This window comes from Lepisosteus oculatus, chromosome 18 (assembly GCF_040954835.1).
Source record: "Lepisosteus oculatus isolate fLepOcu1 chromosome 18, fLepOcu1.hap2, whole genome shotgun sequence".
NCBI lineage: Eukaryota > Metazoa > Chordata > Actinopteri > Semionotiformes > Lepisosteidae > Lepisosteus > Lepisosteus oculatus.
In genome coordinates this window covers 21,248,310-21,261,430 of record NC_090713.1, presented here as the reverse complement: position 1 = coordinate 21,261,430, position 13,121 = coordinate 21,248,310, and the positions used below count along the sequence as shown (strand labels likewise).

The 13,121-nt window shown below is 57.8% G+C and overlaps 2 protein-coding genes and 1 long non-coding RNA gene across 4 annotated transcripts; 1 reads left to right on the top strand and 2 right to left on the bottom strand.

Annotated features, from left to right (window-relative positions):
* The first annotated feature begins 16 nt into the window (after positions 1–16).
* Positions 17–3,724, top strand: znhit2 (zinc finger, HIT-type containing 2). The gene is made up of 2 exons (XM_069180202.1): positions 17–449; positions 1,920–3,724. Exon 2 carries the CDS (start codon positions 1,958–1,960, stop codon positions 3,638–3,640), a length of 1,683 nt encoding a protein of 560 aa, XP_069036303.1. The 5' UTR covers positions 17–449; positions 1,920–1,957; the 3' UTR covers positions 3,641–3,724.
* Positions 3,682–11,978, bottom strand: tm7sf2 (transmembrane 7 superfamily member 2). 2 transcript variants are annotated; one of them, XM_069180204.1, is made up of 12 exons: positions 11,901–11,978; positions 10,580–10,793; positions 8,418–8,614; positions 7,967–8,021; positions 7,647–7,841; positions 6,778–6,881; positions 6,479–6,598; positions 5,664–5,832; positions 5,484–5,564; positions 5,204–5,326; positions 4,733–4,931; positions 3,682–4,648 (listed from the first exon to the last, which is right to left on the bottom strand). In XM_069180204.1, exons 2-11 carry the CDS (start codon positions 10,635–10,637, stop codon positions 4,771–4,773), a joined length of 1,263 nt encoding a protein of 420 aa, XP_069036305.1. In that variant the 5' UTR covers positions 10,638–10,793; positions 11,901–11,978; the 3' UTR covers positions 3,682–4,648; positions 4,733–4,770. The 2 variants fall into 2 exon arrangements, with proteins under 2 accessions (XP_069036305.1, XP_069036304.1); XM_069180203.1 differs by having other exon boundaries at positions 3,682–4,931.
* LOC138224013 (uncharacterized) lies at positions 5,862–6,293 on the bottom strand. The gene is made up of 3 exons (XR_011182382.1): positions 6,272–6,293; positions 6,004–6,034; positions 5,862–5,972 (listed from the first exon to the last, which is right to left on the bottom strand). It is a non-coding gene; the product is annotated as an uncharacterized lncRNA (long non-coding RNA).
* Positions 11,979–13,121: the final 1,143 nt, after the last annotated feature.

The window sequence follows — 13,121 nt, the reverse complement described above, 5'->3', positions numbered from 1 at the left end:
CTACGTTATGTAAGTGTCCACAAACTCCTTGCGGGATTGTGTAAACTTACAAGCAACAGATTCCAAACAAGTCGCCCTTTAAACTCGTACAGAACGAAGCTTTTGTTTGTAAAAGATATCCGAGTAAAGTAGTCGAGTGTGTATTTCGAGACGGCGGCTGTATTTACAGACGTGGATGAGAACAGTTTTGCAGGCGCCTTGCGACAACGCACGACAGTGGGGCTTGCTTTACAGCACCCACGCGGGGCGAGTGTGGGAGTTTGGAAGAAGAGATGGCGTCTAGAAACAGTGTATACTTGTTGTAAAAAAAAAAAGGGTACAGATTTTATTGATAGGAATCGGGATAAGCCATTCAGACACCGGTTTGGCAGTCAGGTCATTCCCAGGCGAAAAGTGAGACACGAACCGGGACGACTGTCCGACGTTATCGCGACACTTGGCGTATTCATGTGAGTATGAGTTACTAAGCGTTTTTTGTTTATGAGTTTCGCGGATAAAAGTGGCATTTTGTTGTTTGGCTTTAAATAAATGCATCACTTTGAATTTGTAATACCGAGTTTCCGAGTTTCTTTTGCAGTTTTTAATTCGAAACGTTTCATACGGCCGTGTAAATACCGTTTTGTACTACATAGTCGAGCATATTTTCTTGGTTTGTAGGATCAGCCTGGTCTAGGTCCTCTTATGGTAAGAAACTACGCTGCCTGCTTAGGTCAGCTAATTAGACCGAATTCTGTTTTGGTCATCTGCTACTTGACAGCGAGGTTATGTGAAATCGGCTACGCCCCTGCTGCAGCATGTATTGTAATCCGAAGACCAACGTTACTTGTTGAATCGATCACAGCCAAACAAGTGTTCACAATCTACACGAGCTGGGTGCTGGGTATTAATACTAATAATTACGGTTATAGAGTACTTTTCTGGTGACTCCATTCAAAGCATTTTAGAGGTAGTGGGGACTCCCCTCCAGCCCCACCTGGATGAGGCGCCAGTCCGCTCCCCACACCCCAGCTCTCAGTGGGGAGGAGAGCAGAGTGATGGAGCCAGTTCAGAGAGGGGGGTTATTAGGAGGCCATGATGGGTAAAGGCCAGGGGGAAATTGGGCCAGGACACCAGGGTAACACCCCTACTCTTCTCGAGAAACGCCCTGGGATTTTTAATGACCACAGAGAGTCAGGACCTCGGTTTGACGTCTCATCTGAAGGACGGAGCCTGTTTACAGTCTAGTGTCCCCCGTCACTATACTGGGGCATCAGGACCCACACAGACCGCAGGGTGAGCGCCCCCTACTGGCCCCACTAACACCTCTTCCAGCAGCAGCCTCAGCTCTCCCAGGAGTCTCCCCTCCAGGTACTGGCCAGGCTCACACTGCTGGGCTCCAGTGTGCTGCCCGATGTGAGCTGTATAGTGACATAGCCGCTGTCTGTATTTATGCCAGCCGGTCTCTCTTAGTTGAAATGGGGCTCTCCAGGAGCTGTATTAGAGGAACACACTCAACGGGGTAGCAGTACGGTAACACAGTGCTTTTTATTTACAGTGAGGGGGTAAAAAAAAACCAAAATCGAGCTCTTCTCTGACTTAAACTTAAACTGACTGAACTGCTTATTGGCTTGAAAGCAGACAAGCTTCCTCTTAACTTACAGTGCCCGCGGGCCAGTCAGCCAGGGGCAGAGCACAGCGGAAACTCGTCTCTCCCGTCTCGGCAGCAGATGCTGACCATCCCCGAATCTCTCCCCCCTCTTCCTGGTTTTGACATCGTCGCCGACCAATCGTCTTCCGCCTGCTGGTCAGGTGACCCCCACCCCACAGCCTTCTGGGAAATGTAGTTCCAGCACGACCCCTCCGTCTGTATGATGTGAATGCCAGTGTGCTCCTTCCGGTTAATTTAACTCCGGGGCCTGACTGTTCTATCCTGTCTTCAGGCGGGACTAGGGATCGGGAATCCCCGTTCCTCGGCAGCATGAACGTCCTGCGGGTGAGAAGGCTGCCGGCTTGCGTGACCGGACTCCTCTCGGCGCAGGGGGGCGGCTGGACCGAGCAGGAGGCGTGGGCCGAGACCCCCACGGAGCCGGCGGCCGTGGGCACGGGGGACATCGGCGGTGTTGCGGTGCCGGGGAGGGCGGGGGCGGAGCCCGGCGAGCCCCTGCTGACGCCGGCGAGGCCGTGCGCGCTGTGCCTGCAGAGCCCGGCTCGCTACACCTGCCCGCGCTGCCAGGCGCCCTACTGCGGCCTGGGCTGCTACCGCGGGCCGCGCCACGCCCGCTGCTCCGAGGACTTCTACAGGCAGGCCGTCCTGGGCGAGCTGCGCGCCGCCGGCCGGGCCGGGGAGGAGGGCCGACGGCGGATGCAGGAGATCCTGGTCAGGCTGAGGGAGGAGGAGGAGGAGGAGGAGGAAGAGCTGGCCGAGAGGCTCGCCGGCCTGGATCTGGACGCCCTGTCCGAGGAGGAGCTGTGGGGGCTGCTGCCCCCCCGGGACAGGCGCAGGTTCGAGCAGCTGCTGGAGGGGGGGGCCATCGGGGCTCTGGTGGAGGAGTGGACCCCCTGGTGGGAGAGGCACCAGCCGGGGGCCCTGGTGGAGGAGCTGGGGGGGGCAGAGAGGAGCGAGGGAACGGGAGAGGAAGGAGGAGGAGGAGAGAGGAGTGTGGGAGCGGGAGGTGAGGAGGAGGAGGAAGGAGGAGAGAGGAGTGTGGGAACGGGAGGGGAGGAGGAGGAGGAGGAGGAGGAAGGGGGAGAGAGGAGTGTGGGAGCGGGAGGTGAGGAGGAAGGAGGAGAGAGGAGTGAGGCAGCGGGGGAGGAGGAGGAGGAAGGCAGAGGAAGACACAGGGCAGGGGGCAGCAGGGAGGCAGCGACAGCAGAGAGAGACGCCGATCCGGAGGGGGGCGGCAGAGGGGGAGGGGGGAGGAAGCCGAGGCCGGAAGAGCCCGAAGGAGCAGGAGCCGGCAGGAGCAGGAGGAGGAGGAGGGAGGTGGGGGCGCCGGCCGCAGGGGCGAAGAGCACGAGCGCGGTCCCCCCCATCAGCCCCCACATCCCCCCTCTGCACACGCTGACGCCCCGCGCCTCCCCCCTGGTGGGTTACAGCCTGGTCAACGTGCTGCACGCCTACGCCTTCGCCCTGCGGCGCTTCAACGGCGACCTGGCGGGGCCGCCCGCCGCGCGGGACTTCTGCCGGGCCGTCCTGGGGGCCTCCGCCGCCCTCGGCTCCGCCCGCGTCTTCGCCTCCGCCCCCGAGGCCCTGGGGGCCGCGCTGGGGGCCGCGCGGGAGGGGCCCCTCTTCGACCGGGAAGACCCGGCGGCCCCCGAGCGGGCGGCGCTGGCCGTCGTCCACCTGCTGAGCGGGCCGGGCCGGGCCGACCGCGCCGGCTACGCCCTGGCCGCCCTGTCCCAGCTGCGGGCCGCCCTGGCGCGGGGGGGGCGGGGCCGCCGCCGCAGCCGCTTCCTGGCGGACAGGAAGTGCGTGTTCCTGCAGGCCTGGGCGCGGGAGAACGCCGCGGCGCTGCCGCCGCTGGCCTGGGAGGTCCGCCGGGAGTACGGCCGGCTGGCGGGGGAGCGGGCGGAGCTGGAGAGGGGCCGGGCGCAGCTGGAGCACAGCTGGAGGGGCAAGAGGCCCCCCGCCACGAAGACACTGATAGAAGAGCTGGACTGAGCACTGCTGGGGTGGGGGGGGTGTTGTTGGAAACATAGGAGAATGTTTTCTACAGGTTCATGCAATAAAAATGTTTTTTTCCCATTTCGGGACACCCGGACGTCTTCTGACGGCTTTTTCCGGTACAGGGGAGCGGGAGCGTATCCCAGCAAGCACTGGGCTCAAGGCAGGGTACACCCTGGACAGGACGCCAGTCCATCACCGGACACATACAGACACACTCTCCCCCCGGGGCCGGTTTCCCTAGAAGCCAGTTAACCCACCAGCATGTAAGTGGGTGCTATGATGAAGTCCAGGCCAGCTGCAGACCACCTGGTCAGTCCAGGGGCAGTGTGATTCAGACCAGGTCAGTAAATGGGTGCTATGGTGAAGTCCAGTCCACCTGTAGATCAGTGCAGGTGCAGTGTGATTCAGACCAGGTCAGTAAATGGGTGCTATGATGAAGTCCAGTCCCCCTGCAGACCACCTGGTCAGTCCAGGGGCAGAGTGATTCAGTCCAGGTCAGTAAATGGGTGCTATGGTGAAGTCCAGTCCACCTGTAGATCAGTCCAGGTCAGTAAATGGGTGCTATGATGAAGTCCAGTCCACCAGCAGACCACCTGGTCAGTCCAGGGGCAGTGTGGTTCAGTCCAGGTCAGTAAATGGGTGCTATGGTGAAGTCCAGTCCACCTGTAGATCAGTCCAGGTCAGTAAATGGGTGCTATGGTGAAGTCCAGTCCCCCTGCAGACCACCTGGTCAGTCCAGGGGCAGTGTGATTCAGTCCAGGTCAGTAAATGGGTGCTATGGTGAAGTCCAGTCCACCTGTAGATCAGTCCAGGTCAGTAAATGGGTGCTATGATGAAGTCCAGTCCCCCAGCAGACCACCTGGTCAGTCCAGGGGCAGTGTGGTTCAGTCCAGGTCAGTAAATGGGTGCTATGGTGAAGTCCAGTCCACCTGTAGATCAGTCAAGGGGCAGTGTGATTCAGTCCAGGTCAGTAAATGGGTGCTATGGTGAAGTCCAGTCCACCTGTAGATCAGTCCAGGGGCAGTGTGGTTCAGTCCAGGTCAGTAAATGGGTGCTGTGGTGAAGTCCAGTCCAGCTGCAGACCACCTGGTCGGTCCAGGGGCAGTGCGATATCCCAGCCCGGGTCAGTACAGGTACGGTACGATCCGGTACGGGACCCGGCGGCAGTAGGTCTCCCAGGCCAGGCCGTATTTCCTCAGGCACTGCCTCTCATCGCGCGCCTCGCGGTGGACCAGCAGGGCGGCGAAGTAGAGCACGTAGAAATAGGGCAGGAGGTGGCGCGTGCCTGCGGGAGGGCAGAGGCAGAAAGGGAACGATTGGAACGCCATCGCTCGTGGGGGGGGGGGGGGGGGGACAGAGCGCTGCTCATCCAGCCCGCTCCCTGAGTGCCCAGTGGACAACTGCAACGGTCAGCTGCACAAAGGAGGAGCTGGTCAGCGAAGTTAGTCAGGGGCAGCAATGCTCATCTGCACAGAGTACTCTCCTTTAAAAGTGTGTGTGTGTGTGTGGGGGGGTGAGGGCAGCAGTAGTGGTGGTTTTCGGGGGGGGTACACTCACCACAGGGCAGAGACCAGGCCAGCGCCATCAGCAGGTCTCCCAGGTAGTTGGGGTGCCTGACGAAGCCCCACCATCCCGACACCAGCAGCCTCTTCCCTGTTGCCGTGGCGATGGTCTCCAAGCCTACGGGATGCAGGGTGGGGGGGAGGAGGTCAGCATCCATGCAAACGCCTGAACCGTCTGAATTCCACACCGCGGCACCAAGGAGCGCCGCACAGTGACCCCCACCCCCCAACTTCAGCAACGCCAGGTAAAATTAGGGGGGGGGAGGTTGGCTGACCTGACACAGAGGGGTCTTTGGGGTCCCGGCGGAAACGATTCTTCTGGGAGTTGGACTGGCGGAAGATGTAGTAGCCCACGGCTGGGATGGGAGAGAGGCAGAGAGAGAGAGATGGACAGTTGCTGACCAGGTGATGGACAGACGGGCTAGCCCCTCCCCCCTGCCCCCCCACCTGCTCACCGTTGAGCCCGATGATGGCCGCCGCTCCCAGCATGCTCAGGGAGTGCGAGTGCCGCACCAGGAAGTGAGCCTGCAGGCTGTAGGTGAAGGGCACCCAGGCCAGGTCTCCGAACGCCAGCATGAAGCCGAAGCCGTCGTGGACGATGTCCATGGTGGTCAGGACAGCTTCCTGGGAGGAGGGGAGGAGGGGGGGGCACACTTCCTGTCATCAGATTGACATACGCTTCCATCCTGGGTCTGAATAACTACTCTTCCTGCCCATTCACCACTGTTCCCCAGTTCTACAGGCTCTCACCTGCCATTTTACTCCTGTCTCACCCCTGTCTCAACCCCATCTTACCTGTCTCACCCCTGTCTCAGCCCCATCTTACCTGTCTCACCTCTGTCTCAGCCCCAACTTACCTGTCTCAGCCCTGTCTCGGCCCCATCTTACCTGTCTCACCCCTGTCTCACCCCTGTCTCGGCCCCATCTTACCTGTCTCACCCCTGTCTCGGCCCCATCTTACCTGTCTGAGCCTCAACTTACCTGTCTCAGCCCCATCTTACCTGTCTCACCTCTGTCTCAGCCCCAACTTACCTGTCTCACCCCTGTATCAGCCCCATCTTACCTGTCTGAGCCCCAACTTACCTTGTCTCGGCCCCATCTTACCTGTCTCACCCCTGTCTCGGCCCCATCTTACCTGTCTCACCCCTGTCTCAGCCCTGTCTCAGCCCCATCTTACCTGTCTCACCCCTGTCTCAGCCCCATCTTACCTGTCTCACCCCTGTCTCACCCCTGTCTCGGCCCCATCTTACCTGTCTCACCCCTGTCTCACCTCATTCCACAGCGCGTCGGTGACATACAGCAGCTGGAAGCCGTTCACCAGCAGCATGGCGACGGAGGGGCCTCCCCGCAGCTCCGCCTCCTTCATTAGCATAGCCGCATTTATCACCACCTGATTGGTGGAAGTACAGCCAATCAGGGAACAGCCCCAGAAGTCGGCAGGTTAAAAAAAACAGCGATGACTTTAGACTCTCCTGAAGCCTAAATTCATTCATGATATCACAGGTGGGTGTGGCTCCCTCGGCTCCTCCCCCCCCCCCCGCCTCTGTTGCCCCCGGCGACGCCACTCACCCAGCCAATCAGGCCTGGCCGGAGCTCACAGAAGTACTTGAGGTCAAAGAACCCGATTCGTGGGTTCAGCTCGTGGCCCATGAAGAAATCATACAGGGGATTACCTAAAAACAAACACGGTCGACTTGATTTGCAGTATCGCCTGTTCAGACCACCTGTCTGTTCAACGAGAATCCCCAGCATTCACATGGAAACTCTGGACTAATCAGATACTCAGACAACAGCTACAAGAACCAGTTCAGAACAACACACATCACTGCAGCGCCTCACATAATCAGACGACACCTTCACTGTCGTGTCGGGCTGGGTAACCGTCAATTAAACAATTAAGGAGATTTTTGGAGCACAGGGTGAAGTTCAACGTTTTCCACACTGATCAGCCATTTATTGAAGAATGCTATCAGATCACTGACTATGCATTCACTAGTACGGGGGTCTCCATAACTGGTCCTGGGGGGGAACCCCATTCCAGTCAGTCTTTGGGGGTCTCTCTTAAAGGATCATCACTTCTTTCCACGTTTGAGGAACGCTTGTAATTAGCTGTATTTAGATCAGTGAAAGGAACTCTGGCCCCTGGAGGGCAGAAGGTTCTGCAGATTTTTTAAGGGTCTTGGGTCCAAGGAACACTTGAGGGATCCCAGAGGGATGTGTTCCCACACCACATCTGAACAGCTGGTTTCACCAGCAGCATGGTGGGGGAGGGGCTTCCCCTCGGCCCCACCCTCTTCATTAGCATAGCCGCATTGGTCACCACCTGATTGGTGGAAGAGCAGCCAATCAGGGAACAGCCCAGACGTCTGTGCATTAAAGAAACAGGGATGCAGCCCGGCCTCGCCCTCGCTCCCCTCATCCAGCCAGCACCCCCTCACCTGTGTTGCCACCGGGGGCCAGCGCATGGGGCGGGGCCGCCAGGGCCTTGAGGTAGAGGAGGAGGCTGAGGAGGAAGGACAGCCCCGCGGCGCAGGCGGCCAGGGGCAGGAGCAGCTCGTACAGCGACCCCAGGGGCAAGCCGGCCCACACGGCCAGCCCCAGCAGCGCCGCGCTGATGCACAGGGCATGAAAACCTGCCAGGGAGGGAGAGAGAGAGTGGGGGGGGGGGTGAGGATGAGCAAACAGAGGCGACTGTAATACCCCCCCTTAGATCCTTAGACCCAGCTCCCCACCCCAATCCCAGACCTCCCTGGCTCACCGTTGATGGGATACCGCAGCCGGGAGCCGTCTCTCAGGACCATGCCCTCCACGACCTGGAGGGGGGGGGGGGGGGGGACAGATCAGAAACTGGGTGCAGTTACGAGTTTAAGTGCTTTCCGGTCCAAGAGCTAGGAGGGGGGGCTTTACTCGAAGCTGCCAGTCCAAGAGCCTTGGGGGAGGGGGGGGGTCTTTACACAAAGGGCGGCAGGGGTCTGGAACGAGCTGCCCGAGCTGTTGCTGTTTAAGTCTCTTCCCTGGGGGGGCCCTATCAGGGAGCACCTCGGGGAGCTACATGGCTTGAATAAGGAGGAACTCCTTTAAGGTTTGAAACCTGCCTTGTTGGTCCTCGTGCGTCCATGGGACTGGTGTCACGCGCCCACCAAGGTGAGTGTGCGTGCGTGCGCGCGTGAGTGTGACCGCCCCGCCCCGCCCCCGCCCCCCTCCCTTACCTTCCCCAGGGGCAGCAGGTAGAGCGCCCCCTGCAGGGCCAGCCAGCCCAGCGCGACGGCCAGGGCGTGAGGGTGCCAGAGCTGGGCGGGGCCGGGCAGCGGCGGGGGCCACTGCAGCAGGCGGGCGCCGGGGGTGTCGCAGGCCGACAGCAGGTACAGCACGGAGAGGGGCAGCAGGGCGGGCAGGCACAGGGCGCCTGGACACACACACACACACACAGCACCGTTACAGCGCGGGCCAGCAGGCTGGGGGGCAGCGCAGAAGAGAAACAGCCGCCCGCGCACTGCCCCTGAACCCAGCAGGCTGGAGGCTGAACCCACTGGCTTTGATGGGAAAAGCGTGTTTTTTTTTTTCATACCACACATTTTGTGTTCTCTACCTCAGAGTTTTTGCGCTCGGCAAGGTCCTGCCTTAGAACACCTCCCATTCCTTCCTGTACGGCTTATACAGGGCTGGCCGTCCACTGCTGCACCCAATCCCTTCGTTTCCCGGATGAACTGTCTCGCCGCCGCCCCCTGGTGGCCGCCCCCCCTGTATTCACCTCCCCAGCCCTGCTGCCCTGTTAAAGGGACCAAGTGAGCTTCTCCTGTCCTGCCTGGGGCCTGGTTACATAACTGCTGCCTTTCAGCACTGATCGGCCATCAGGGCTGCCCTGATATTTCCAGATTTGGGGCTAAATATTGCCCAGACACTTGAATAGCAAAAGGCTACACCAGATGGCCAAAATATTAGGAACCCACTCCCCCGGTCCCCAACCACAGGTTTTCCCCATCACCTCCCCTGCCCAGAACAGGGCCAAACTTGGCCAGGTGCGCCCCACCGAGCTCCCCACAAGGGTCCTGGATACAAGCGGCCCAGATCCCAGTCTCCCGGCAGCGGAGGTTGGGGTGAGGGATAAAGGGCTTGGGATGGAGCAGCCTGTCCTTCCGGATTTCAGGACGATGGAGATCTGGTCAGGATTGGGGGGAGGAGGGGGGCGCCAGTCCTAATATTCTGGCCGGTGGGTAATAATAATAATAATAATAATAATACTAATTGCTTACACTTATATAGCGCTTTTCTGGACACTCCACTCAAAGCGCTTTACAGGTAATGGGGATCCCCTCCACCACCACCACCAGTGTGCAGCCCCATCTGGATGATGCGACGGCAGCCATAGTGCGCCAGAACGCTCCCCACACCCCAGCTCTCAGTGGGGAGGAGAGCAGAGTAATGTAGCCAATTCATAGAAGGGGATTATTAGGAGGCCATGATTGGTAAGGGCCAATTGGAAATTTGGCCAGGACACTGGGGTAACACCCCTACTCTTCTCGAGAAACACCCTGGGATTTTTAATGACCACAGAGAGTCAGGACCTCGGTTTTACGTCTCATCCGAAGGACAGCGCCTGTTTACAGTATAGTGTCCCCGTCACTATACTGGGGCATTAGGACCCACATGGACTGCAGGGTGAGCACCCCCTGCTGGCCCCACTAACACCTCTTCCAGCAGCAACCTTAGTTTTTCCCAGGAGGTCTCCCATCCAGGTACTGACCAGGCTCACACCTGCTTAGCTTCAGTGGGTTGCCAGTTGTGAGTTGCAGGGTGATATGGCTGCTGGGTAGAGAAATGTAACGCAAGCGGGCGCCCTTGCCGCATCTGGTCGGCCCCATCCCGACTGGAGGCTCGAACCCGGGCCTTCCGCGTCTCTCTGCAGCGACCTAGCCCCGTGAGCCAAAGAGAGATCTCTCCACAGCCCAGTAGCTGTGGTCCTGCTATCACAGGGAAGGGCGGTGACGTCACCCGCTCTGGTACGCCGGCTCTTACACACAGTGCTTGTCGGCCGTAAGCGTTACACTCTCCCCCGCTTAAATCGCCGTCCCCGGCGAAGGGCTATCCCGCCCCGCTTCTGACACCAATGTAACGCAACGGGGGCTCAGGCGGGCGCCCTTGCCGCATTAGGTCGGCCCCTGCACCGTCCAGGGCTCGAACCCGGGACTTCCGCGTCTCTCTGCAGCGACCTAGCCCCGTGAGCTAAAGAGATATGGCCATATCATATCTGGGTAGAGAAAAAAAGCCGAGAGAACCGGAGTGGAACTGGGGCTGCAGCGAGAAATTTAGGGGTGACTCTCCAGGTATCCGAGCACATGCCCCCCACCCTTCGCCCATGCGCGGCTCTTACCCAGCGTTCCCCCGAACTCCATCTCCGTCGTGCGGGGGACGCCGTGCTTGTCCGACATCGTCCCCAGGGCGAGAGTTTCAGAGCGTTTCTCTGGGGGCCCTCGTGTCCCGTGCAAACACGAGTGAGTGTGACCCACACTGCCGGGGGCTGGGCGGCCCACTGTACCTCCACAACCCGTCCAACAGCGCTATACAGCCCGGAGCGAATCGGAATCCTGGGATACGAGAGAACAACTCTAAAGCCTGGAGCGGATCAGGATGCTCTCCAATCGGAGGGCGCCTGACAACAGGAAATCCTGGAGTGGATCAGACTGCCGTGTAATCGGAATGCACTTTATGACACGAAATCCTGGAGTGGATCAATCTGCCGTGTAATCGGAATGCATTTTATGACACGAAATCCTGGAGTGGATCAGGCTGCCGTGTAATCAGAGTGTGTTGGCGAACACTAAATCCTCTATCATAATTTACACTCTACAATACCGTACGGTAGGGTTTCTCAACCTAGAGCCCCACCCACCTGCTCCATTTCAGAGTCCTGTTGCGGCCAGCTCCTTAATTGTTTAATTGGTGTCAGTGCAGCCATGGGGAATAGTGCAGGGTCACAGACTGAGCAACCCAGCAGCGTTTTATAGTACTTTTATATACCCAATCATGCAACACTACAGAATACTATACCACAGTATAACAGTGGCCTCACAGATCCTGAAAAGTCATTTCAGGTAAATAAGCAGAGGAATACAGCCGAACTTGGTCTGTAGAACCAGCACATAACGTACTGCTTACTATACTTTACTATAGTAAATATAGTATGTAGTATAAGTACTATACTTTACAATACTAATGTCTTTAGTATACTTTTGTATACTTTACAATACTAATGTCAAATATTCATTTCAAAACTGCTTTACTGAGAGCATTCTCAATCATGTAAAAACAATACAGCACTCTAATTAGCAAAGTATGATAAACCTGTAGCGTGATTATGACTAATACAACAGAAACAGCAGCTGAAAGACAAGTTCAAATTGTTTTAGATTCAATATTAACAATGAGGTGGAATGTCATTTTTTTTTAGGGACAGGAACAGGAACGACTGGGAAGTAAAACATTTCGCTGCTGTTCATTCTTTTCACTAAAATAATGTTTTAAGGTGAAAGTGCACCAGACTCCAAGAGAAAACTAGGAATTTATTTTTAAAAACGATCAGTCAAAACGAATTAGCACAGGCAATAACCATTCCATATGTGTTTCACGGTTGTCATTCGCACTACATCGTCATTTAAGAATAAAACGAGTACAGTATATGAGATTTCCCTTACCTCCGGCCTGCAGGGCAATACTCGCCTGTTCCTTTAAACGAGAGCTATTTAAATGCTGGTGTTTAAGGAGACTCGACGGAATGCGCCTGCGCGGTGTGGTCTCTCGCCAGCCCCGTGTGGGACCATCCTCCGCCAATCAGCGATGGCGCCTGTCGTCAGAAGACGGTGGACAGGGGGCAGCAGCAGCCAATCAGAAACCAGCGATGAAGGAGCCGGCGAATCAGATGGCGAGGTAGGCGGGCACCCGCGGTCACCGAACGTTTTAATTGGGTTTCAGTGTTAGGCACGCCCACAGGCTGAGAGTGGCTATTTCGCAATTGAGAGCAATCTCATTTTTAATACGCGTTGCTATGAGATGTGACGCGGATGCATTTTCGGAATGCTAGTTATGATATCATACAAACCTAATGTTGTTTTTGGATTGTGTTGTACGTTGCACCTCTTGCTTGCCCCCCTAGGATGAATACATTATTTTGAATTGATCTGAAATTAATTTTTGGACTTTTAGCTTTGTAAAAACCTGGGAGACACACAGTGCTCATTCTGCCCCAGCAGCCCCACCTGGGAGACGCACAGCGCTCATTCTGCACCAGCAGCCCCCCACCTGGGAGACACACAGTGCTCATTCTGCACCAGCAGCCCCACCTGGGAGACGCACAGTGATCATTCTGCACCAGCAGCCCCCACCTGGGAGACGCACAGCGCTCATTCTGCACCAGCAGCCCCCACCTGGGAGACGCACAGCGCTCATTCTGCACCAGCAGCCCCCACCTGGGAGACACACAGTGATCATTCTGCACCAGCAGCCCCCACCTGGGAGACGCACAGTGCTCATTCTGCACCAGCGGCCCCCACCTGGGAGACGCACAGTGATCATTCTGCACCAGCAGCCCCCACCTGGGAGACGCACAGTGCTCATTCTGCACCAGCGGCCCCCACCTGGGAGACGCACAGTGATCATTCTGCACCAGCAGCCCCACCTGGGAGACGCACAGTGTTCATTCTACACCAGCAGCCCCCACCTGGGAGACGCACAGTGATCATTCTGCCCCAGCAGCCCCACCTGGGAGACGCACAGTGCTCATTCTGCACCAGCAGCCCCCACCTGGGAGACGCACAGTGATCATTCTGCCCCAGCAGCCCCACCTGGGAGACGCACAGTGTTCATTCTACACCAGCAGCCCCCACCTGGGAGACGCACAGTGATCATTCTGCCCCAGC